This window comes from Podarcis gaigeae, assembly GCF_964106915.1.
Source record: "Podarcis gaigeae genome assembly, chromosome: 1".
Classification (NCBI taxonomy): Eukaryota; Metazoa; Chordata; class Lepidosauria; order Squamata; family Lacertidae; genus Podarcis; species Podarcis gaigeae.
In genome coordinates, this window is record NC_139678.1 from 17,438,157 (window position 1) to 17,460,715 (window position 22,559).

At 46.1% G+C, this 22,559-nt stretch overlaps 1 protein-coding gene across 7 annotated transcripts in view; it reads right to left on the reverse strand.

The window, feature by feature from the left end:
* The window catches only part of EVL (Enah/Vasp-like), a 151,591-nt gene extending 136,164 nt beyond the window's left edge, over positions 1–15,427 (reverse strand). For all 7 annotated transcript variants that reach the window (XM_083733422.1, XM_083733421.1, XM_083733420.1 and 4 more), the window contains exon 1: positions 14,724–15,427. In XM_083733422.1, the coding sequence (XP_083589548.1) occupies positions 14,724–14,728 (5 nt within the window). In that variant the 5' untranslated portion in view covers positions 14,729–15,427. The remainder of the gene's footprint in view (positions 1–14,723) is intronic.
* Between the last annotated feature and the right edge of the window lie 7,132 nt (positions 15,428–22,559).

Below are 22,559 nucleotides of genomic sequence, written 5' to 3' on the forward strand. Positions count from 1 at the left end.
AAACTTGAAGATCCTTCAAAATCAATTAGTATGCTGGATGTTTTGATTAGTTTGATTAATTTATTGGTATCAATTAGTATGCTGCACTGTTTCTCAGGTTTCACCTTATTACACACCGTGACAATAAATAAAATCTGGGCCGCAGTCAACAGTCCTGTCATCCCCGCCCTGTCCTCCATATCAGGTCATTAATCCAAAGCAGAAATTGGTCGCTACAGCAGTAGCAGCAGCTAAGAAGGCTGCTTTATATTGTGAGCCGCCCCGAGGTCTGCGGACGAAGGGCGGTATACAAAATTACTAAATGATACAGTGGTACCTCAGGTTAAGTTCTTAATTTGTTCCGGAGGTCCGTACTTAATTTGAAACTGTTCTTTTCCGGAGGTCCGTACTTAATTTGAAACTGTTCTTAACCTGAAGCACCACTTTAGCTAATGGGGCTTCCTGCTGCCATCGCCGCACCGCCGGAGCACAATTTCTGTTTTTATCCTGAAGCAAAGTTCTTAACCTGAAGCACTATTTCTGGGTTAGTGGAGTCTGTAACCTGAAGCGTCTGTAACCTGAGGTACCACTGTACTGATAATAAGAGGAAGGATCCTAAATTCTTGATCAGCAAATGCTGGTTCTAGTAATAAAAGGGAATGGAGAAATGAAACAAAATGAAAATGCACATTGCACTCCACACCCTCCTTGAACAACACCGCAAACAAACTGCTAATGTGACATACCGAGAAAATGTAAGATCATGTATGTGTCTCTGCCCACACCCACCCTTCTTCATGTTGTCTATATTTTGTTCTGCTGGTTTTTAAACACGTTGACACTGAAATAAGATGACTTAATACATAAACATCAACTGTGCCCAGCTGATAGCTAACAGGCTCCACCGCCATTTTGGGTTGCCTAGGTTTTTAAACGTGCCAACTGGATGTGCATTTTGGTCTGCTTAATACAACCTGTATATTTCTCCCTCCTGCTTTTGTCACAACTGTGCCCCAACAATTAAAAAAAAAGAGGCACATAAATAATATTACGTGCAATATAATCATTCGTTGTTGGTTGGCACCCGTGTGTCCCGGGAGACAGCGGAGGAATTGCGTCTTTGGGGATGTTGGAAGGTTACAAACATTCACCGTCCAGTTCTTTATTATCCAGTACTTTAACAGCAGACCCAGAAAACCACATGGAAACTGGGTAAACCTTGCTTTATTCATTCATGTGAGTCACTGGGGTGGCTGGCGGTTGTGGGGAGAGAGAAACTGAGATACTGCCAAATCATAGCCCACACTTCTGTAGAGCTACCATGCAATCGTACAGTCTGGTGCACAATATGGAGTTCAAAGCAATACACAAAGTCTCATTTTCGAACATTCTAGCTATTAGGCAGCCTCCTACAGCTAAGAACGGCACAGGCACTTCAAGTGTTAACCCTAAAACTACTTTTTTGCTGCTCTTGGAATGCGTGTGGCCTTTTCAGGCAAAGGAGTCTCTAAGGTGACATTTCCGTCAGAAATTTGTACGACACACACACACTTTCAAGTTAGAAGCGAGACACTCAGAGTTTCCAGCTTAACTCTGTGTCTGCTTTTGACTCCTCAGATCCCGTTGCCAGATCATAAGTAGAAAGACATCCTAGGAAAACTATAGACATCAGATCTCTACAAACACTGAAGAGGCTTTCACCACCCCCCTTTTTTTTTTGTCTTGGGAAGCCAAAATATTTCGCAGCAAAGGCAGCCAAGACTGGAACCACTTTCCATATAGGGAATTTATTTTTATATTTTAAAACAACTCATCCCTTTAAAGCCCTACAAACTGTCATTGGCTCATGGGGTGAAAAAATCTAACTGTTTAGAAATATATGATCTACTGGTATTTTTAAAACTGGGAAGACGGTGCCCCCGCCCTGAGGAGAAATGAAGAACTTTGCGTGTGTGTGTGTGTGTGTGTGTGTGTGTGTGTGTGTGTGTTTGTGTGTTCAAGTGAATTGCCCTCTTAAGTGGACAGGAGTATGCAGCAAAAACAAAAACAAAAAAACACCCACCCACAAAAAAAATGCTTTTAAAACAAAGCTTTCTTCTTCTAGGCTGCCATCATTCTGTCTTATTTACATCAGGAGTCAGCAAACCTTCTCAGCAGGGAGCCGGTCCACTGTCCCTCAGACCTTGTGGGGGGCCATACTATATTGGAGGGGGGAATTAACAAATTCCTATGCCCCACAAATAACCCAGAGATGCATTTTAAATAAAAGGACACATTCTACTCATGTAAAAACACGCTGATTCCTGGACTGTCTGGAGGCTGGATTTAGAAGGCGATTGGGCCGGATCCGGCCCCCGGGCCTTAGTTTGCCTACCCATGATTTACATCATTCCTCAGCAAAGCCACTGGTCAAAATCTTAATAACAGGGTGGGTCCTCCAGGTAAGCCAGTCCTAGACTTTGGGGGTTTCACAGGTTAGTGCTAACACTTGAGAGGTCACATGATGCAGTGCATGCACACCATCTGAATGGCAATGCCCATCAAAATATTTTATTGGGGGTCCAAAGAAACCCTCACCCCCTAGGAGTTGGCTCCTATGCTTGCCAAGTTCCAAGGATCTCAGAAGCAGCTCGGAGCAGGGCTTTTAGTGTGGCTTCCCATGTGCTATGGAACATCATTCCTGTTGAGGCTCTCATTATCTGCACTTTCCAGAAACAAGTGAAGACATCTTTGCTCCAGCACGTTTTCCCCAGTTCAGCGTTTCCCAAACTTGGGCCTCATGCAGTTTTTGGACTACAATTCCCATCATCTCTGACCACTGGATCCTGCTAGCTAGGGATGATGGGAGTTGTAGTCCAAAATCAGATGGAGACCCAAGTTTGAGAAACCCTGTCCCAGGCGAATAAATGAGTCTTTACCAGAAGTGTCCACTTCCGTTAGTGTTTCTAAAAAAGATTGCATTTGTTGTTTTTGTGTTTTTAACTGTGTTTAATTATCTTATGTGTAAATCACCTTGAGGTGGGGGTTTAGAAGGCCATTAATAAATTAACAGTAATAATAATAAACTGGACTATAACTGGAAACAAACTGGTAGCCAGCGAAGTCCTTTCAGGACTAGTGAGACATGTTATCTGTCAGTGAATACTGTTTAACATCCTTGCTACTATTTTCAGGATCAACTGCAGTTTCCAGTATGCCTTCATAAGCAGCCACAGGTGCGTATTGATGGAATCTAATCTGCATCTGACCAGAGCTTCCATTTATTCCCATTTGAGTCAGGGCCTGACCTATCTTCTCACAATTCTGGCCCCGTACTCCTTTTGTCTGCTGTAGCTCATGTGGCAAGAGAAGGTGCTTTTGCATACAGAAGGCCCCAGGTTCAATACCTGCCATCGCCAGGTAGGGTTGGGAAAGACCCACCTGAGGCACCGGTCAGTGTGTACACAATGGAGGATGGCTGAGTTGGTTAGAGCATGGTGCAGATAACGCCAAGCCTCAACTGCTGCAATGTGTTCTATGTGGGGCTTCCCTTCTGCTTGACCCGGAAACTGCAGTTAGCCCACAATACTGCAGTGCAATTGCTGACAGGAGCGAGACCTTGCCGGCATATAACACCTGTGCTCAGAGACCTGCACTGGTTGCAAATTTAGCACTGGGTCAAGCTACTACTATTACGATAAAGCACTGAACAACTTGGGACCAGTTTACCTGCAGAATTGCCTTACTCCTTCTACAACCACTCAGTGGCGTGGCATGGGCAGGGGCCCACAGGGGCGGTTGCAAAATTGTTAGGGGTGCGAAATTTCAACACCTGGTGCTGACTCAACAAGTTGTGTACAGTTGTGCGCTGGGCTCTGCTGAAAACGGCTTCTCCATGTGAACCAGGAAGTGACCTCTCCAGACAAGTTACTAAAAACGTTACTAAAAACGTGTCCCTATGGGCTTTGGTGTGCTCGTTCTGCATTCTTATTGATTCAACAAAACTCACCAGGTACACACTGACACAAGCAAGAGCATAATGTATATCTCTTGTATCGCTCTGCTGTTGCTTTTCCTTCCACAGATGTTCCATCTTAAAGCTCAAAGACAACAGCAAGAGCCTTCTCAGGCAGTTGAATGCGCATGCGTACTACGTTTCCCTCCAACCCACCCACTCCCCTTCAGGAGGCCCCGGGCACTGGCAACCCACGCTATGCCACTGCACACACTCAACCGCTTTCATCTGAGGAACGGGCACTGTTACAAGTGCCACATAATTCTCATCCTGCATTTGTAAGAAATCAGTCTTCAAACGTGGCGGGCATTCACATTTTGGAACTCCCTGTCTGACACCAGGCAGGCAATTTCACTGTACCCTTTCTGACGCATGTCAAAACCATATTTTGTTTAGACAAGCCTGCCCCAGTGGGCAGAATGCTGGTGTGCGTTTCAGAATCATGAAATTACAGAACTGCAGATTTGGAAGGGGTCCCCAAGGGGTCATCTAGCCTAACCCCCTGAAATGCAGGAATTTGATTTGTTTTTAGTTTATCAGTGATATTGATTCCCCCTCAATATTGTTTTTAACTGTTTTTACTGATAATTCTATTGTTCTATTCCTTTTGTAAACGGCTTTGAGGCTTTTTACAATCAAGCAGTATATGAAATAAAGATAATGAATAGGACAGCTGGAGCAAATGTGTTCATCGCCATTTATTTTTCTAAGCAAAGGTAACACAATTTACCAGCGAGTTTCCCTACTCCAGTTCACATTCATTTGTAGTGAATTGCTTCTTTGCTAAAAACGTGTCCCTACGGGCTTTGGTGTGCTCGTTCTGTATTCTTATTGATTCAACAAAACTCACCAGGTACACACGGACACAAGCAAGCACATAATGTATATCTGTTGTATTGCTCTGCTGTTGCTTTTCCTTTCACAGATGTTCCATCTTAAAGCTCGAAGGCAACAGCAAGAGCCTTCTCAGCAAATGCATTATGTCATATTTAGGGCACCGGTAATCAAAAATTCCCTGTTCTGCAGGTGACATATGTAGAATAGAGTTCCAATTTGATCACAGTTCCTTTGATCATCCAACAAGGAATTCAAGCCTAACCTACCATTCTCGTCAAACCTTTGTTCAAAGAAGGAACATTAGATTCTAACTGATCAGATCAGTGGTGGGAGGGGAAATTTCTGATCATTACTACAGTAACAGGGAGCCCACATCATCCCTTAAAGCAGGGAGTGGACTTTGGCCTGTTCAGTTAGGTCCCATCCGCACTAGAAATATAAAGCGGTATCATACCGTTTTAAACAGTTATTTTCATTTTGCTTTTGGTACTCTCTAAAACAGTATTTCTCGACTTTGGGGGGCCAGATGTTGTTGGACTACAACTCCCATCATCCCAGACCACTGGCCCTGCTAGCTAGGGATGATGGGAGTTGTAGTCCAACAACATACAGGGACCCAAGGCTGAGAAAGGCTGATCTAAAGTGTCATACACAGTCATATCTCGGAAGTCGAACACAAGCTCCTGCAGCCAATCAGAAGCTGTGGAACCCGCGTCAGACATTCGGGTCCCAAAGAACGTTCGCAAACCGGAACACTCACTTCCATGTTTGCGGCGTTCAGGAGCCAAAACATTCAACTCACAAGGGGATTGACTTCCGAGGTACAACTCTATATGAAAAGGCTGCAATCCTAAAACACATTTACTAGGGTGTAAGGGCAATTGAACATAATGAACACAATAATAATAACGCAATAATTCTAAAATGTGTGTTCTACTGATTTCCAATCCGTTTCTTAAGAAGTGCTAAAATTGAAATGACTGTTTACACTGCCACAGTACATATTTCATATTTTTAGTGAACTTTGCACTGGGATTTCCATATCTCTTTCCTGGAAAACTGAAGCCTATTTAAAGCCCATTAGTGTATTTTGTGGTTTGGGGCTTTATTTTTATCATCATTTTGCCCCAGTGTGGGTTTCCCCCCTTAAGTTTACACTTACTTGCCCTGAATTGCATCTGCAGTACTGCTGCCCAGCACATAAATGCGTCCTTCAATGCTTCTCAGTGCCCGGTTAAAAACTGACAAGACAACACCCACATTTTTTAAAAATGGTTTCCTTTTCCTAGCTCTCAGCTGTAGAAGATGTCCTCTGCTGAAACCTGCTCTCCTGCAGGTCTAAATGCAACATAAGGGAAATATTCCCTTGGCTTTCATTAAATCCCTGTGTGCTAAAGCCAAGCCAGTGTTTTAATCTCTAGTATTAATGCCACAGCATTAGCTGACTTCATTACTGCTTTCAGTTCTATAGCTCAGTTCTGATCAAAGGGAAGGATCCTGCTGTCAGTTACAAGGTCTCTGGGATCAACTGCATAATCTTCTTCCTGTGAACAGCTTTCCACAACCCAAACACAGCCACCTTGTTATCACAATGCTTTTAAATTTGGAGGCAATTGTTTATCTGCTTATGCTGTTTGCTTGTACTCTTTCTTGTGTGTTATCACTGTAAAAACCATTGGTTTTTGGTGTGGGTTTTTTTTTAAAAAAGCTTGATGCTGCCCCTCAATGGTAGCTTTTATAATAGTTGATGACGATGATGACTATTATTTTAATACTGAGTTCTGCAGGGCAACCAGTTTGAAAATGTAATACAAATGAGGCTGATTAAACAGGCATCGAGGGGCTGTTAACCCTAAGCCCAATAATGCTTCCTTAAATTCTGCCAACTAGAGAAAAATCAGGTGTGCCTAACTATGCATCAGAAGGCAGCCACAGAAGGATTAACCTATACCCAGCTTGTAAACATTTCTTCCATATTATTATTAATTTACATTCCACCAGTAGCGTAATGACAAATTCAGAAGTGTAGGCTCCTGTCTTGCTAGCCATAGTCATCCCTCCCCAGCACACCTTTCTAAGATTCTACAGTCTTCTAAGATTATTCGACAATAATTAGGGATGCATTGCAAAAATCAATACAGTTCTCAGCACTGATTTCAGATCTATTGTTTTCTGTGCACGTACACAGACAAATGATTTGGAGTGTGCCAATATCTTTATTTGGCATGACTTTTGTATTCTCCTTGGTATTCTGTGGTATGTTACAGAACTTGCACACTATTCTCTTGAAACTTAAATTAACTTGTATTTTCAACGTTCTTACAAGCTTATCTTTGGAGCATGCAGAACAACTCCTCCTCAAACTTCTTCCCATGCACTTTCTGCAGAGTGACCCTAGGAGCCAATCCACAGTGGCCGACTCACCTCCTTTCGCTCTGATTGGCTCCAATCAGCATAAAGGGTGAGGATACATATTCTCAGAGGCTAAACAATTTCCCCTTTCATGCTAATTGGGTAGCTCTAGGGGGCTGGAGGTACGGACCCTGCTGCAGAAATAGAAGCAGGTCTTTGACTTCCCATAACCCTGGAGCTACATGCCACTTAATGCAAAAACAGGCTTCTAAGCAGTTTACAGGTATAAAAACCAAGTGCACAATTGATCCCATATCATCAAGTAAAGACTTTCGAGATTATCTGACGTTCTCCTCCCAGGTAAAAGGGGTAAATACCGAATATTGCACCTTTAACCTTCTCAGGCCCAAATCACACAATATTTCTGCAATACAGTTGCTGCTGCAAAGTCATGCATGGCTCCTATGCCATATCAGTGGAGGAGGGGCCATAACTCAGTAGCTGAGTGCGTGCTTTGAATGCAAACCATCCCAAATTCAATTCCTGGAAGCAGGTAACTGGTGATGTGGAAGACTTTTGGTCTGCAAAAACCTGGAAAGCCACTGCCAGTAAGAACAGGCAATGCTGTCCTGGGCTAGATGAATAAATGTCATGGCCTGTATAAGGTAGATTATAATGCTCCATATGGATGTTTGTGTCATGTGGGTAGCTAGCTAGGATAATCCAGTGGCTTCATCAAGACAGCTGATGGTGTTGGCATTGAAAGTAGTTATGCAATCAAGCACATGGAAGGAGTTTTGTGATGGGGAAAAGGTAACATAAACTAGGCTGTCATATCCATCAGTCTCCTCTGACTTACATCAGCACCAATTTAATACTTCTTGTACAGGCATAGGCAAACTCAGCCCTCCAGATGTTTTGGGACTACAACCCCCATCATCCCTAGATAACAGGACAAGTGGTCAGGGATGATGGGAGTTGTAGTCCCAAAACATCTGGAGGGCCGAGTTTGTCTATGACTGTTCTTGTATGTTTTCAAGCTCTACAAAGTCAGATGAAGGCCCAAATGCAAACTAGCCCACCAAAAGTTAATGAGACTCAAGTTTCTTGCTAACCTCTCTGAGAGTAAACCCCACAGGATTGCAAACTATTGCTCCATAATTCAGCTAAACCAGGCTTGAAATGTAAAGACACCCCCATTTCTCTGATATTTTACAAGCTGAATTAGGTTTACAGTCTGTTCTTGATGCTGTTGCAGCATACAACAGAAAAATCAGAATGAACTAAACTCTGTAGTGGCAAGCATGCTTTCTAGAAGCAGGCATGTACCGTATGTCCAAGAGGTATTCTCTCTCTGTCCCCTGCCCCCCCCAAAAAAAGCCCAATTAAATTGGCCAAATGCATCAAGAACATTTGCAATCTGGTCAATTCTGGATTGGCTACAGTAAACAATATTTGCTCATGCATTGCTTCTCTCTTCTTTCAGTTTAATTTACTACCACCACTGCTTTGAAGTACCTTGCATAAATTCTTGGGTATTTGCAGCCCTACCACGTTTGGTAGGCAGGAGGATCAGGGCAACACTTTGGCTGCAGATTTAAATGAGCAGGACATTCCCTTCCCAAATACTGTACCGCCTTGGTGTATAAAGCTCTTGCAGCTCAAGAAGAGAGGTAAATAAATTAGCAGTGGGCTGGATGATGTGCACAAGACATTCTGTAACAGCGGAGGAGGACAGGCAACAACCTGTTGGGACTTAATCTGACCCGGGCAGGCACTGCTTATGAAATAAGTCAATCGTGGGACAGGGATCACACCAGGGTAGAACAGGTAGCGTGCAAAAGTGCAGGAGGCATCCCAATGTTCAATAAGGCAAACTCATTGCTTTAACTCAGAGTCAGCGGACCTTTCAATGTACTACATTTCCATATATAACCTGGCCCTCAGTGTTAGAAGCTGAAATCTGAAAGCTAGGAGCTGAATGGCACCTTAAACCTAGATTATGGGTACAACAATTGAATGTCTAGGTGCGCTTTTTATAGCAAGAATACAAAGCTGAAAATGAATGAACTGCAGCTAAAATATTATGTTCATTTTTCACATGGTCTCGTCTTTCCCCTGCCCAACCCCCTAATATTCCTAAGAGGGTCTCTTCTCCTGTCTTCAGAGAGTAGCTGGAAGAGGGGAGGCGGAAAAAGCTCCTCCTTTCCTTCTACTCTGCAGTTTTAAATCTGAAATCTTAGGCACAGAGCTCGGAAACTGCTCATGCTAAAGAAATTCCCTGTCGCAAAATGTGCCTAGAACGATGGGAGTTTTGAACACTGATGGCACTTTAGCCCATAAGAAAAGCAGAGTATTTAAAAGAAAAAGAAAATATTTCCACTAAATATGCACAGCCCATCAGGGGAAATGGCATTTGGATATAAAGGGCTCAGAGATCAAGGAGAATGAACAAGGATGCATTTCCCCTGTCTCTCTTTTCCAATACAGGTCATCCTACAGGGTGATCAAAGCAGTTTCTGTACATAAACTGGGCATAAGCCCCAATTTGTGCCTTCTTGGATGCCTTTACTGCCACTGCTTGATGAGAACCCACCAATGTTCAACTGCAGTTTTCCTCCACTCGTGTTCAAGCCGTCTCCCATCTTGTTTCCTAAATTCTGGAGTATACCAGAGGACCAAGCGGTAGCAGGCACTCCGGCACAGGGTCAACAGCCCTAGCCATTTGGATGTTCCAGATGTCAGCCAGAGCTTCAACAGGAGCACCCATGATAGCAGCCAGAAAATCCTCCAGAACCATTGGAAACCCATTAGCTCCATCAGCCTCCAAGGGCAGACCATCCTAACATGTCCCCTGCCTCTGCAGAGGAGAAAAGGTGCTGAAAGCCTAAATCTCAGCATCTGACTATGGCAAGGGATTGGTGTCAACACCTCCTCCCCCACTTTTGGATCACCCTCTTCCTGCCCAGTTGTGAAAACAAGGTCCAGTGTGGGCCAATGGCATGTTAGGAAAGTCATGGCAGCCATGAAGTCCTGAGCCACCTCAGAACTATTTTGAGCCTGTTCCAATTTGGAGAAAGTTAAGGTCTGTTAGCTGGCTGTGTACTTTTGAGATGTGCTTCCGGATTAGAAGTGAACTGTTTGTGGTGTGTACACAGCAGAGAGCTAATCCCATCCCAAGAAGCTTCTTCCCACTTGGCACCTCATTTTGCTTGCTTCCCACCCTCATCGATTATCTTTCTTCTTCACTGTGCTTATAACATCGCCGACTTATTTGATAGAACATCTAGTTGTGCAATGTCCACTTCCCTCCCTCTCTGCCCCAAAGTTTTGGTTAAAGTTTCACAAGCAGACAACTGGAGGGGAAATGATCCCAAGGAAATTTCAGTGCAAAACATCCATTTGTGCAGAACCCACCAGAAAAAGTGGAATAACCTGGCTTGCCTGAAGTTCTACCACTTTTTTATGGCAGGCACAATGGACCTTGACAACAGAGGACGAACAGTGCAGTTTGGACATTAGGAAGCGGCTATGATGGTTGAGCACAAGCCAGCTATTTCTATCTCTTTTTTGTGGCTTTTTAAGCCTCCACCCCAAATACTTGTGCATAGAAGTCCTAATACCATAGAGCTATCACACTAACCATACTAAAGAGCCCAAACCATGCTTTCAAAGCTTTCAAGTGCACAGCAGGCAAAATATGGCTCAGAGTAGCTTGCTGGCTTTGGTTTTCAACTGTCTCTGTACTCTGTTTCATACGTCCAGTCCTGCTCTCCAAGGTGCAACAGGCTCTGGGGGGAAAACAGCGGCAAGAGCTATGCTTGGTCGATTCATAAATAACAACAGGCCAGTTAGCACAAACCATGGTTTCCAAAGCCGCTTCAAACCATGGTTTCCAATTCTGGTTCTGCAGTTAATCACAAACCATAGTTTGTCTATTTCACACAACACATGAATCCATAATTAAGGTTCCTCAACCACATCTCTGATGTGATGTCTGAACCGAGCTTAAACATGGTTTAACTAAATAGGACAGCGTATAACAGAAAGAGACCTCAAGTCCCGAGCACAAACAAACATCCTTAAATTGGCTGCAATCAAGATTGGTCGTTTTTTAGTTCACTGTAGCACAGGGTTCTACTGACCACACCCCTAAAAAGGTAAAGGTAAAGGTACCCCTGCCCGTACGGGCCAGTCTTGACAGACTCTGGGGTTGTGCGCCCATCTCACTCAAGAGGCCAGGGGCCACCGCTGTCCGGAGACACTTCCGGATCACGTGGCCAGCGTGACATCGCTGCTCTGGCGAGCCAGAGCCGCACACGGAAACGCCGTTTACCTTCCCGCTGGTAAGCGGTCCCTATTTATCTACTTGCACCCGGAGGTGCTTTCGAACTGCTAGGTTGGCAGGCACTGGGACCGAGCAGCGGGAGCGCACCCCGCCGCAGGGATTTGAACCGCCGACCTTTCAATCGGCAAGTCCTAGGCGCTGAGGCTTTAACCCACAGCGCCACCTGCGTCCCTAGGACAACCCTAAAAGGCATGGGTAAAACTGGAGTGTTGAGAAACGCACCAAATAGCATGTGAAGTGTCAAGGATTAGCAGGAGACAAAATGTGCACAGGCACACACAGCGCCATGCTGGTGGTGAGCTATTTTGATGTGTTGTCTGCAGCTTTTTATAACCCCTGACATAATCTGCCATATCGGTTTAAGTAATGACAGTCAATTATGGGTGGGGGGGCAACAACCCCCAAAACATCACCCACTAGCATTTTATCAATTTATCCTGGTGAAAGACTGGGAGACAATCTCGTTTTTTTTCCAGGATGCCCAATTCCTCCCTAATAAATTACCTGCCTTTAAGAGGAAGAAGCAAAATTCTCTCACATTGAATAATTATCTCAGCATAACATGACCCAGCCATTGTAAATATGAGTGGTTCTGTTATTGGGGTCCTCTGAATTGGGAGACGAAGTGATCTCAGAGAGACAAAGGTCACGTAAAGATAGGCTCCTTCCTTCCCAAGTTATTCTGATCTCTCCCCAACTGGTTGTCATATACATAATGAAATGCCACGCACACAAGAGCAATTATACCATCTGCACAGAATCTGCACTGCTAAACCAGTAGCCTCAGCCAGAACTCTGTTCCTGGATCTTTTCCAAAGTCACTGGCAAAAAAAAAGGGGTGGGGGAGAGTGTGTTCCCACCACACAAGCTGCAGTATGTCTAACTACACCAAGACAGCCACACTGTAATAAAGGAAGAAGATCCCAGGAGTGTTTTTGTTTCCTGCATCCCCAGAAGAAACCAAGAGGCGTTTATTAGAGAACTCCCATTCCCCTTGTCTCCCTTAGAAAATACACGCAGAGAGGCAGATACCGCAAATATATGCCTAGCCAACATCTGCATCCTACAGGCACAGAAAGCAGAACTGAATACAGAGGTGGAAGGGGCAAGGAAAGGAGTGAGTATCAACTGGGCAAGGATCCATCCGACACACACGTTTTTATAAAAAGGGGAGGGGAGGGGAGGGGAGGGGAGGGGAGAGATTAAGGTTTCCCCCCTACCAAACACATTGCCTGTAAACAAATAAAAGACATAGACAAACATCACACCACGGAGATAAAGCAAGAAACCTCTGAACACACAAACACACCCAAGCACAGGGTATGCAAGGCTGCAGCAACGGAAGGAATGAACACACCCACATTCTTGCCAATGGAGGGGAGTTGCGCGTTTCCTCCGTCTCTGTTGCTATGCACCTTTCTCTGTGTTTCTCCACATGATGCACTACGTAGTCATTTGGCATACTGATGCCCATTCCCTCTCCCTCTGCATGAATTGGGAGAGCCAGCACACCTATATGCACACACATACACCTCGGTGGAAGACCTCGTGTTACTTGGAAAGGCACCAAATTTATTTGCGGACTAGGATGGCAATCTATATACATATGCAGAGACATGGACACTTAGCAACAAAGGCCACAACACACACACACACACACACACACACACAGTACTTTTCCCCAGTGCTTTTCCTTTTCCTGGGGATACTCAAGAGTACATAGCACAGGCACCTAGAAGCAAATTGCTGCTTTTTCCAGCACAGAAATTAAGGCGTTGTGTTACATTCGCGGAAGCTGCACATGACAGCAGAAACAAGGGCTGGGGCAGAAATGAGATGTAAAAACAAAACCCCACAACCGCTTGCCAGGATGCAGAGCGTGCAATCTGTCAAAAGGCTGGAGGAATGACAGCCAATCGTGTCTAAAACACACCACCCACCAGCATGGGATCCATTCTGGTGAAAGACTGGGAGGCGCAGTGACACTTAGGGTTTTTTTTTTTCAATGGAGGAAAGATGGAGATGCACACTGCCAGAATAGCTCTGCTTACATTTCCAAGAGAAGCACTGATGCTGAATCGCACCTGGAAGTGTGCCACCCTCGTCTCTCTCTCTCTCACACACACACACCTTAATCTCAGGTGCCCAAGTGGCTGGTTCTTACCACCTACAACCGACTCGACTTTGTAGGGCAGGTTATGATTCCAACACAGTGTGAAACCTCTATCGTTTGAAGAAACAAGACATGTCTCTCTGCTGCCTCCAGACTTTAAGTTGGACCCAGACTTAGTCGTGCTTAAAGTAGACCCACTGAGATTAGTGGGACTACTCCAAGCACGGCTCAGGCAATGTCCAACACTAGGCGAATTATGGCATCACTAATTCCTGCAGTGGGCAAGCCAGAAAGACATGCACCACATGAATCAGGCCTCTGTCCTGAGGACAAGGCCCTCTGCATGTGCTCAGAGGCTCCCGCCCTGGTTATTATCCCATCATCTCAGTTTTAGGGTTGCCAACTGTGAGGGAGGCAGCGGCAGCTGGAGTCTAGCTCACTCTTGTGTCTTTCACAGCAGCTTCATCCACAGAAACCAGCTTCCCACAGCAGAACAGAGATCAACAGGATATGTGGCAGATCCCAGAGGCAAAGCCATGTTTGCCTGTCACAACGAAACACCCCAAAAGTAGATCATCTCCTGGCACCCAACTGAGGCATATATTCTGACAGTCGAGGAAAAGTCCTCCCTTAGGAAGCTGATCCTTGTGCCACAGCAAACCTGCCACAAAGGGTTATTTTTAATAAAGGTTGCTCGGAGCAGCAGCGGTTAAGGGGCACAGACAACTCCCCTCCACTCCTAGATATGGAGAGGGGGGAGGAAGGAAGGTAGGTGCTGGGGCTCGAACGAAAGCAGCTGCTAGGCCCGAGGAAGCGAGGCAGGCACCCCATGCCCAGCCTATCCCGGCGCCGGGGCGCGTCTCTGCCCCAAGCCCGCCAGTTCTTCTCCTCACGAGGCGCTGCCTGCACCTGCCCGGTTGCTGCCAGGTGAGGGGTCCCTGCCTGCCTGCCTGCCTGCCTGAGCGCGCCTCTCTCCCTTCGCCTTCTCCCGGCAGCATCCGGGAGGGAGGGAAGGAGGGCGCTTGGCGCGCAGCAGCAGCAGCAGGAGGAGGAGGAGGAGGAGAAAGAAGGACGGGGCAGCCGCAGCTCGGCTGACTCACCTCATTTTCCCCGCAGTCGAGCTCTGCGCAGCCGCCTCTGGCCGGCGTCTCCCCGCCAGCTCCCACTGCGCAGCGGGAAGCTCTTGCCCGGGCCCCGGGCTCGGCAGCGCGGCGGCGGCGGCGGCTGCAAAAGCGTCGTCGGCGTCTCGCGCTACTGCGGACTGTCAGATGCTCAATGGAGGAGCGGCGCCCGGGAGAAGGAGGAGGAGGAGGGAGCCCGGCGGGCTTTGGCGTCGCTGCATCCGCTGCTCAGTCGCCCCGCTGCTGCTCCTGGCGGCCTGCGGCTGGCGCGCAATGGCATCTTCGTCCCCGCCGGCCAAGGGCGCTAGCTGCCGGGGAGCTTCTCCACGGCGCCGGGCAAGCGGTCCAGGGGCCCGGCCATCCTCCTCCTCCCGCTCCGCTTTCCCGGGATGTGGCGAGGCGAGGGTGGTGGGCGTGGGGCGGGAGGGAGGGAGGGAGGCGACGGCGAGGAGGTGGAGGAGGAAGCGCACAAAGCCCGCGGGGCTCGGCTGCCCGCTGCTGCTGACAGAAACTTCCGCCCGTCTGCCTGCCTGCCTGCCGCCGCTACGGCTCTCGCAGAAGCATCGCCGACCTGGCGAGCCCGTCCAGGCACGCGCACAGAGCGGGCGGGGAAGAAAAGCGCACACGCGAGGCGGCCATGCAATGCCCGGGCGCGGCGAAGCGCGCGTGCGCCACCACGAAGCGAGGCGCGCCTCCGTACCCGGAGCGGTCGTGGATTCTTGCAGGATATTGGGGGTGGGGTGGGAACGGGGGGGGGGGCTCCTCGTGCGCGCACCAGACGCCTTGGCATCGACATTGCAGCCCTTTCCCTCTTCCTCGCCTTTATCCCGATTTAGACTTTTTGGTGGAAAAAACAATTTTTTGAAATGGAAAAAACAGAAAGCCACTGCCTATGACCCTAATCTGGAAATTCACGCGCAGACGGGGAAGGGCTTGGGCTCCTTTTTGATCACTAATCCAGATTTATTTATTTTTTACAACACCCCCCCCAAAAAAACCCTTTTGGGGTGGTAGCAATGTACCGTATATTGCAGTGTAACGGGGCAGTTTATTGCGGACTCTGCTCCGCGCAACGCATGGACGTATTGCACAGCGCCTGTATGACGTCGTCCTCATCAAAATGCCATCACATGCCGCCCCCCGCCCTTCGATTTTACCCGGATTTGCCGTTTCTCAGGAAAATCCGATAATAATAATAAAAGCTGGAAGCAGTTAATCCGGATTAAAGGGGAGGGGGGTAATGCAGGGCGGCGCTTTGGTGAGGGTGACATCATGGAGATGGTGGAGAGGGTGGGAACTCGCAGGCTTCAGAAGGACCTGTGCCACAATAAACTGGTGTTTGGAAGTGTCCTAGGAGCAGTGAAAGGTCTCAAAACCAAGCAAGGGATATCTCAGAAGAAGCCTGCTTCTCTGGATCAGTTTCTGTTTGGGGAAAAATATACTTTTTTATTCCAATACATTAACATTGCCAAGAGAAGAACAAAACACCCCAGTGACAAAAACAAACACAAACCAATTTCTTGGAGTAATTTTTGTCCTGGGCCCTCAGACTGGGGTGGGGGACATTTTCCAGCTCAAGGGACACATTCCCATCTGGACAACCCAGTATTTGCTCTGTTAAGAGGACCTTGGGGTGGTTTCCGAAATGCCCACTTGCAGAAACTTCCTAAGAGATGGATGCCAAAGTATATCTTTTCCCAAAACACATTTGCTCTGTTTTGACATCACAAAGGTGCTAATGCTGATTGACAGGAACCCTCTCATTTCAGATTTTTAAACAGGCTTGTTTAAGTAAAGTTCATAGATGTTCTTAATTCAGGCTTGTTAGCCCAGAACTATTATCCTGAGAATTACAGAGAATTTCTAGGACAATTGTAGGCACTCCTCCTTATTGACTGTCTTGTCTTGGGTCACTCAAAGGTCCCTGTTTATTATCCATTAAAGCCTAAAGTCCTAATTCATGTGTGGGCAGCGTTTTCAGAGTTGAAGGCTGCAGTCCCTTGGGGAGAACTGGTGGAGACAACACACCACGTGATGGTGGGTGGGGCAAAGTGAAAAATGGGTGGAACATCCCATTTGTCCCCTTCCTTGTCCTTCATTCCTCATTCATCCTCATCGTCCATTCTCTCATGCACCCAAACTCTTTCCTTCATTCATCCATTGTCCATTCATTCTTCTCCATTGACTATCATTCTCTCTGGACTTGCGGGGGGCACTGCATGTGCCTCCTGGGTCATGGATCAGCCACACCTGTCACCTAAACACACTTATCTGAAAAGGGAGGAGATATTTTGGGAAGGAGGATTGTGGTTGAGATGCCCAAAATAAAAATGTTAGAGGGTTTTTTTTCCTCTGGTGGCAGATGACAGAAGCTATGACACCACGAGACCAGTGTAAAACCAAATTAAATAAAAGGCTTTATTACAAAACAACAAACAGCAAAGCTTGTGGGTATTTTTTCTTGCAGACAAATCCAAACTGCAACTTTTCCTGCTTTCGTAGTCATGACCAGCTGTGCCCCATCTGCCCAAAGCTCACAGAAACAGTTCTTAAAGGTACAAATATCTTTACTGTTTCTTTGCAGAATGACTCCCAACAAAAAAAGCCTGATAATGTCAGCAGTGATCCCTGTGGCACTGAACAGAGGCAGATTTAGGTGACTGTGACCAGTTCGGTCGCAAAGGTGATAAATTTTGGTGTCACACAGGGCACTGCTGAAATTTGAGACCCCAAGGTCATGGGCCAGGAGTCAGCTTCACCTGCTGAGTAGCAGCTTGAAGGAGCAGAAGGCGAAGTGACACTCCACCTGCTGCTGATCAGCCTTCTTGCTCCTGATGAGAACCAGTTGACTCCAGCTTTCTTAAGCAGGGTTTCCTGCCTCGGTCGGTTGCTGGAAACAACATTCATTGCTCCTGACCAGATCTCACTGCTTCTTGCTTCTTATGACCTTGGACCCTCGGCTTTCTTGACCCCCCCCGGGATCGTCTTGACCCCCCCCCCCCGGATCGTCTGACTACTGAGATACTCATGACCTTAGGACTGGACTCGACCTTGTGTACAGACTCTGCCACCAGGCAAGTACCCTCCTTGAGACTTGGCTGGTTGGCTGGCTTCTCCCTCCACTGAGCTCTGCCTTGGCTAGCAGCACAGGACTATGACACAAGGTCTGCCACTGCATTGAGCAATGCAATTCCAGTTGCCTTGAGTGGTGGTGATTGAGAACTTGGTAGTCCCGCTGCATTGTCTTCTCAGACTCCGCAAAGTCTCAGACAGTGGTCCTCCCTTTCCCTGTTTTAAACTAGGAGTGGATATCCTGTAGCCCTGCAGATGTTCCTGGACTCCAGCTCCCATGACAGGCCATGTTGGCTGGGGCTGATGGGAGCTGGAGGAGCTGGACAACATCGGGAGGGACATAGGTTAGCCATTGCCATCTTAAGGTGAAAATACTGGATGCTGGACTTGGAGTCTTATTGCAACATCAGCTGAAGACATTTTGCTACCTGAGGTGGAGGAGCAAATTTCCACCTCCCACTACCAAGCCCGAGCCCAAATTCACCACTCACACATTATAAAAGCACACACCACCTCATGCAATAGGTCACTTTTGCTACCCAAGGACAGCCAATTTATTTTGGCACCCGGGGCAGAGAATCCCACAAGTGCCTCTTCCTTGCAGTGAAAATGCCACCGTAGGGAACGATGTCATCTTGTATTAGCATGAATTTACGACTGGCCTTATATTCCTATTGGCTCTTAGCCATGATAGCTAAATGGGACTTAGCTGTGCAGATACAGAAGACAAACAGCAACTGTACTTGTCACCTTCATGCCCTGCTCTTGAGTACCAAAAGGCTTCACGCCAGCCATTTTTTGGAAAAGGAATGCGAGACTCAATGGACCATAGTCTGAACCAGATAGGCAATTCTCTTGTCCCCATTGTGTATGTGTGGTGGTGAGAGGACATGACAAAATGCGCCAGTGGAGCATCACAACCTACTTGCCACATTACTAAGTCCTCCTTTTGCTTTGTCAATGCTCAGTGGAGGTAGCCAGTAGGTGCATTAGTTGGGCACTTCTTCGCTCTTTGGCAAATCAACTCAGGATTTACAAGTGTGTACCACTATCAGCTGGCGTTAAATATCGTTTCCACCATCACTTGCCCCAGGATGAAGTTACAGCATCATCCATAGGCTATGTACACGGTCAGTCTTTGCATGCATAAAAAATCAATCGATCGATCATAATACATATATGCCAATGCACTGAAGTCATTCCATGTTTGTGGAGTTTCAGCCAAAAGGAGGAAATCAATGTCATGTTCTTCTGGTCATTTTACATGAAGGATATCTGAAGGAGCGTCTCCACCCCCATCGTTCTCCCGGACACTGAAGTCCAGCTCTAAGGTCCAGCTTCTGGCGGTTCCCTCACTGCAAGAAACCAAGTTACAGGGAACCAGGCAGAGAGCCTTCTCGGTAGTGGCATCCGCCCTGTGGAATGCCCTCCCACCAGATGTCAAAGAGAAGAACGACTACCAGACTTTTAGAAGACATCTGAAGGCAGCCCTGTTTAGGGAAGCTTTTAATGTTTAGCAGCCCACTGTATTTTAATATTTTGTTGGAAGCTGCCCAGAGTGGCAGCCAGATGGGAGGGGTATAAATAATTTATTATTATTATTACTACTACTACTATTAATACTATTATTACTTTATTAGTGAAAGCATTTTAGCTATCCAGATGGAATTATCCTCCTCTCCTTCCATATGCAAGACTACTGCTAATGGGACTCATTAGTTGAATCCTGTCCATAATTTGCCACTTTGGAAATATCTGGATCGGAGAACTTTCTCTATGGGTTTTCTTTATATTGAGATTCCTATTTTAGGCATCTCACCCCTGCTGGCCAAGGGCTGCCTCAATTTCTGAATGAGAATTATGCTTCGGGGAGCATCAAACTATTTGGGTGAGCATGGAACAACATCCATCAGCGGAACTTAACCATCTCCAACTGAACAAGCAAACTGGCGGGTTTGCTCTTTAGATTCTCTACATCTTCCAAGTAACAGAGATCGTAATAATGATTGTGTGTGCAAAAGGGCAGAGCAGCAGAATATGAGAGGAGAGGCAGCGGCATGGAAATGGGGGGTGAAGATGAAAGCAGGGGTCCAAAAGGCCATCAAGGGATTGGGGTGTGTGGCGGCTTCATAATTGGTAAAAAGGTGAAAAGAGTGCTTAACAGTTACAACGTATGGAAGGAGGAAGGTGCAGAATAGCGGGGGGGGGGGTGCCCATGCAAGGGTGGAACACAAAAACGAGGGAGGAGGCATGCATATGGGATTGAAGGTGAAAATGGGTACAATTGCAGAAAAATGGCTTCAGAAATGTAGTTGGAAAAAAGAAAAGGGAAGCTCAATAGTTGCATAGGGTGCGATTGGGAAGTGTTGATGTTTAGTCGTTTAGTCGTGTCTGACTCTTCGTGACCCCATGGACCAGAGCACGCCAGGCACTCCTGTCTTCCACTGCCTCCCGCAGTTTGGTCAAACTCATGTTAGTAGCTTCGAGAACACTATCCAACCATCTCGTCCTCTGTTGTCCCCTTCTCCTTGTGCCCTCAATCTTACCCAACATCAGGGTCTTTTCCAGGGAGTCTTCTTTTCTTATGAGATGTCCAAAGTATTGGAGCCTCAGCTTCAGGATCTGTCCTTCCAGTGAGCACTCAGGGCTGATTTCCTTAAGAATTGATAGGTTTGATCTTCTTGCAGTCCATGGGACTCTCAAGAGTCTCCTCCAGCACCGTAATTCAAAAGCATCAATTCTTTGGTGATCAGCCTTCTTTATGGTCCAGCTCTCACTTCCATACATCACTACTGGGAAAAGCATAGCTTGAACTATACGGACCTTTGTTGGCAAGGTGATGTCTCTGCTTTTTAAGATGCTGTCTATGGAAGTACTAGCGGTTTAATGATGGCAAGTGGGGTGAGAGCAGAGCCCCTAGTATTTAAATGTTTGTTCGATTTAAATAAACACGTATGTTGCGTGAATTCCTTTTATTCACTTTGGCGCACCATATTTTGTGAACGTCTTTCTTGCATGTCTCCCGGAATCTTTTGTTGAAGGGTGGTTAATATTTTTCAGTAAATACATCCAAATAAAATAAGTATCAGCAGGAGTATGACACCAGCCACAGTCTGATTGGGAAACTTCAATTAGCCCTGTGGCAACTTAAAAGACCAGCGAGTTTATTATAGCATTAACTTTTGTGGAGTAGAGTGTTTGGGGCATACTTTGCTCATACACACAGGTTCAGTTCCATGAGAGATGCTCCTCTCAGAAAACTTACATGCATCAAAAGCATGTTTTTGAAAGCAATCCTGCAGCTCCTTTAGAAAAGAGAGTGGTCCTGCACATTCTAATCTGAAGAGAAAAAAATCCTTGCCAAAAGTCGACAAGAGTTAGTGCCTATCTTTGCTGCTAGGTCAACGCATGCAGGAATCTGCATAGCCACTGGCCAACTTCCAGTCTGCAATGTCATTCGGCAGATTTTGACGTTGTTCCCAAGCTTCTGGAATGTTTCCTCAGGACTGAACGTATCCATGCTGCTACTGCTAATTCTTTCAGAAGGTGAAATGTTAATGGCTTTTCTACTCATACATGCTTGTTGACTGTCCAGTAGACAAGCTGCCATAATGAAGGAACTCAGGAAACTGCCTTATACCAAGCCAGATCATTCTGCTGGCTTATCCACCTCAGCACTGTTTAGTGCAGCCAGGGTGTCTCCCAGGGACTGAACCTTCCTTGAAGGTATTTAAGCAGAGGTTGGACGGCCATCTGTCATGGGTGCTTTAACTGACATTCCAGATGAAGGTGCAAGGTTTACGGCGTGTTCTACTTGAAAAGAAAATTTAATGAAAATGATGTACCGGTGGTATATCACTCCGGTTAAACTAGCAAAAATGTATAGACAAAAAAATTTCCTTCCAGTAGCACCTCAAAGACCAACTAAGTTAGTTCTTGGTATGAGCTTTCGTGTGCATGCACACTTCTTCAGATGCACACGAAAGCTCATACCAAGAACTAACTTAGTTGGTCTTTAAGGTGCTACTGGAAGGAATTTTTTTGTTTTGACTATGGCAGACTCAACACGGCTACCTATCTGTAACTAAAAATGTATAGAGTGAGGAACAAAGCTTGTTGGAAGTGTAAATTAAAAGATAGTGAATTTTTTCACATGTGGTGGACATGTGAAAAAATTAAAAAATTCTGGGACATGATTTATAACGAAATGAAAAAAACTTTTTTAATACACTTTCCCAAAGAAACCAGAGGCTTTTTTTTGCTAAGGATAATAGGGGATGAATTAAGAAAAGAGGACCATAAATTATCTATGTACGCCATGGCCGCCACTAGGATCCTAGTGGCTCAAAAATGGAAAACCCAGGAAATCCCAACTTTAATGTAGTGGCAGACGAAAATGTTTGAATACGTAGAATTGGCAAAAATGACCTGTAAGATTCAGAACCAAAAAGTAACAAAGTTTGAAGAGGAGTAGAGTAAATTTGTTGAGTACCTACGAAATAATTGTAGAAGCTTAAAGACTGTAGCAGGGTTAATATAAATATTGTGATGTGGACAGAGTGTAAGTAAGAATCTGTAAGAGAGGATGTTAATTTTGAAAGCCGATGTAGGGAAGGAAGAAAGTCCAGGTGCAATAATGCGCATGGTAAGTAAGAAGACACAAAAATGTTGAATGTAAGAGTATATGTTTTATTTATCTTTGTTTTGGAAAATCAATTAACTGACATTCCAGTATTCCAGGGG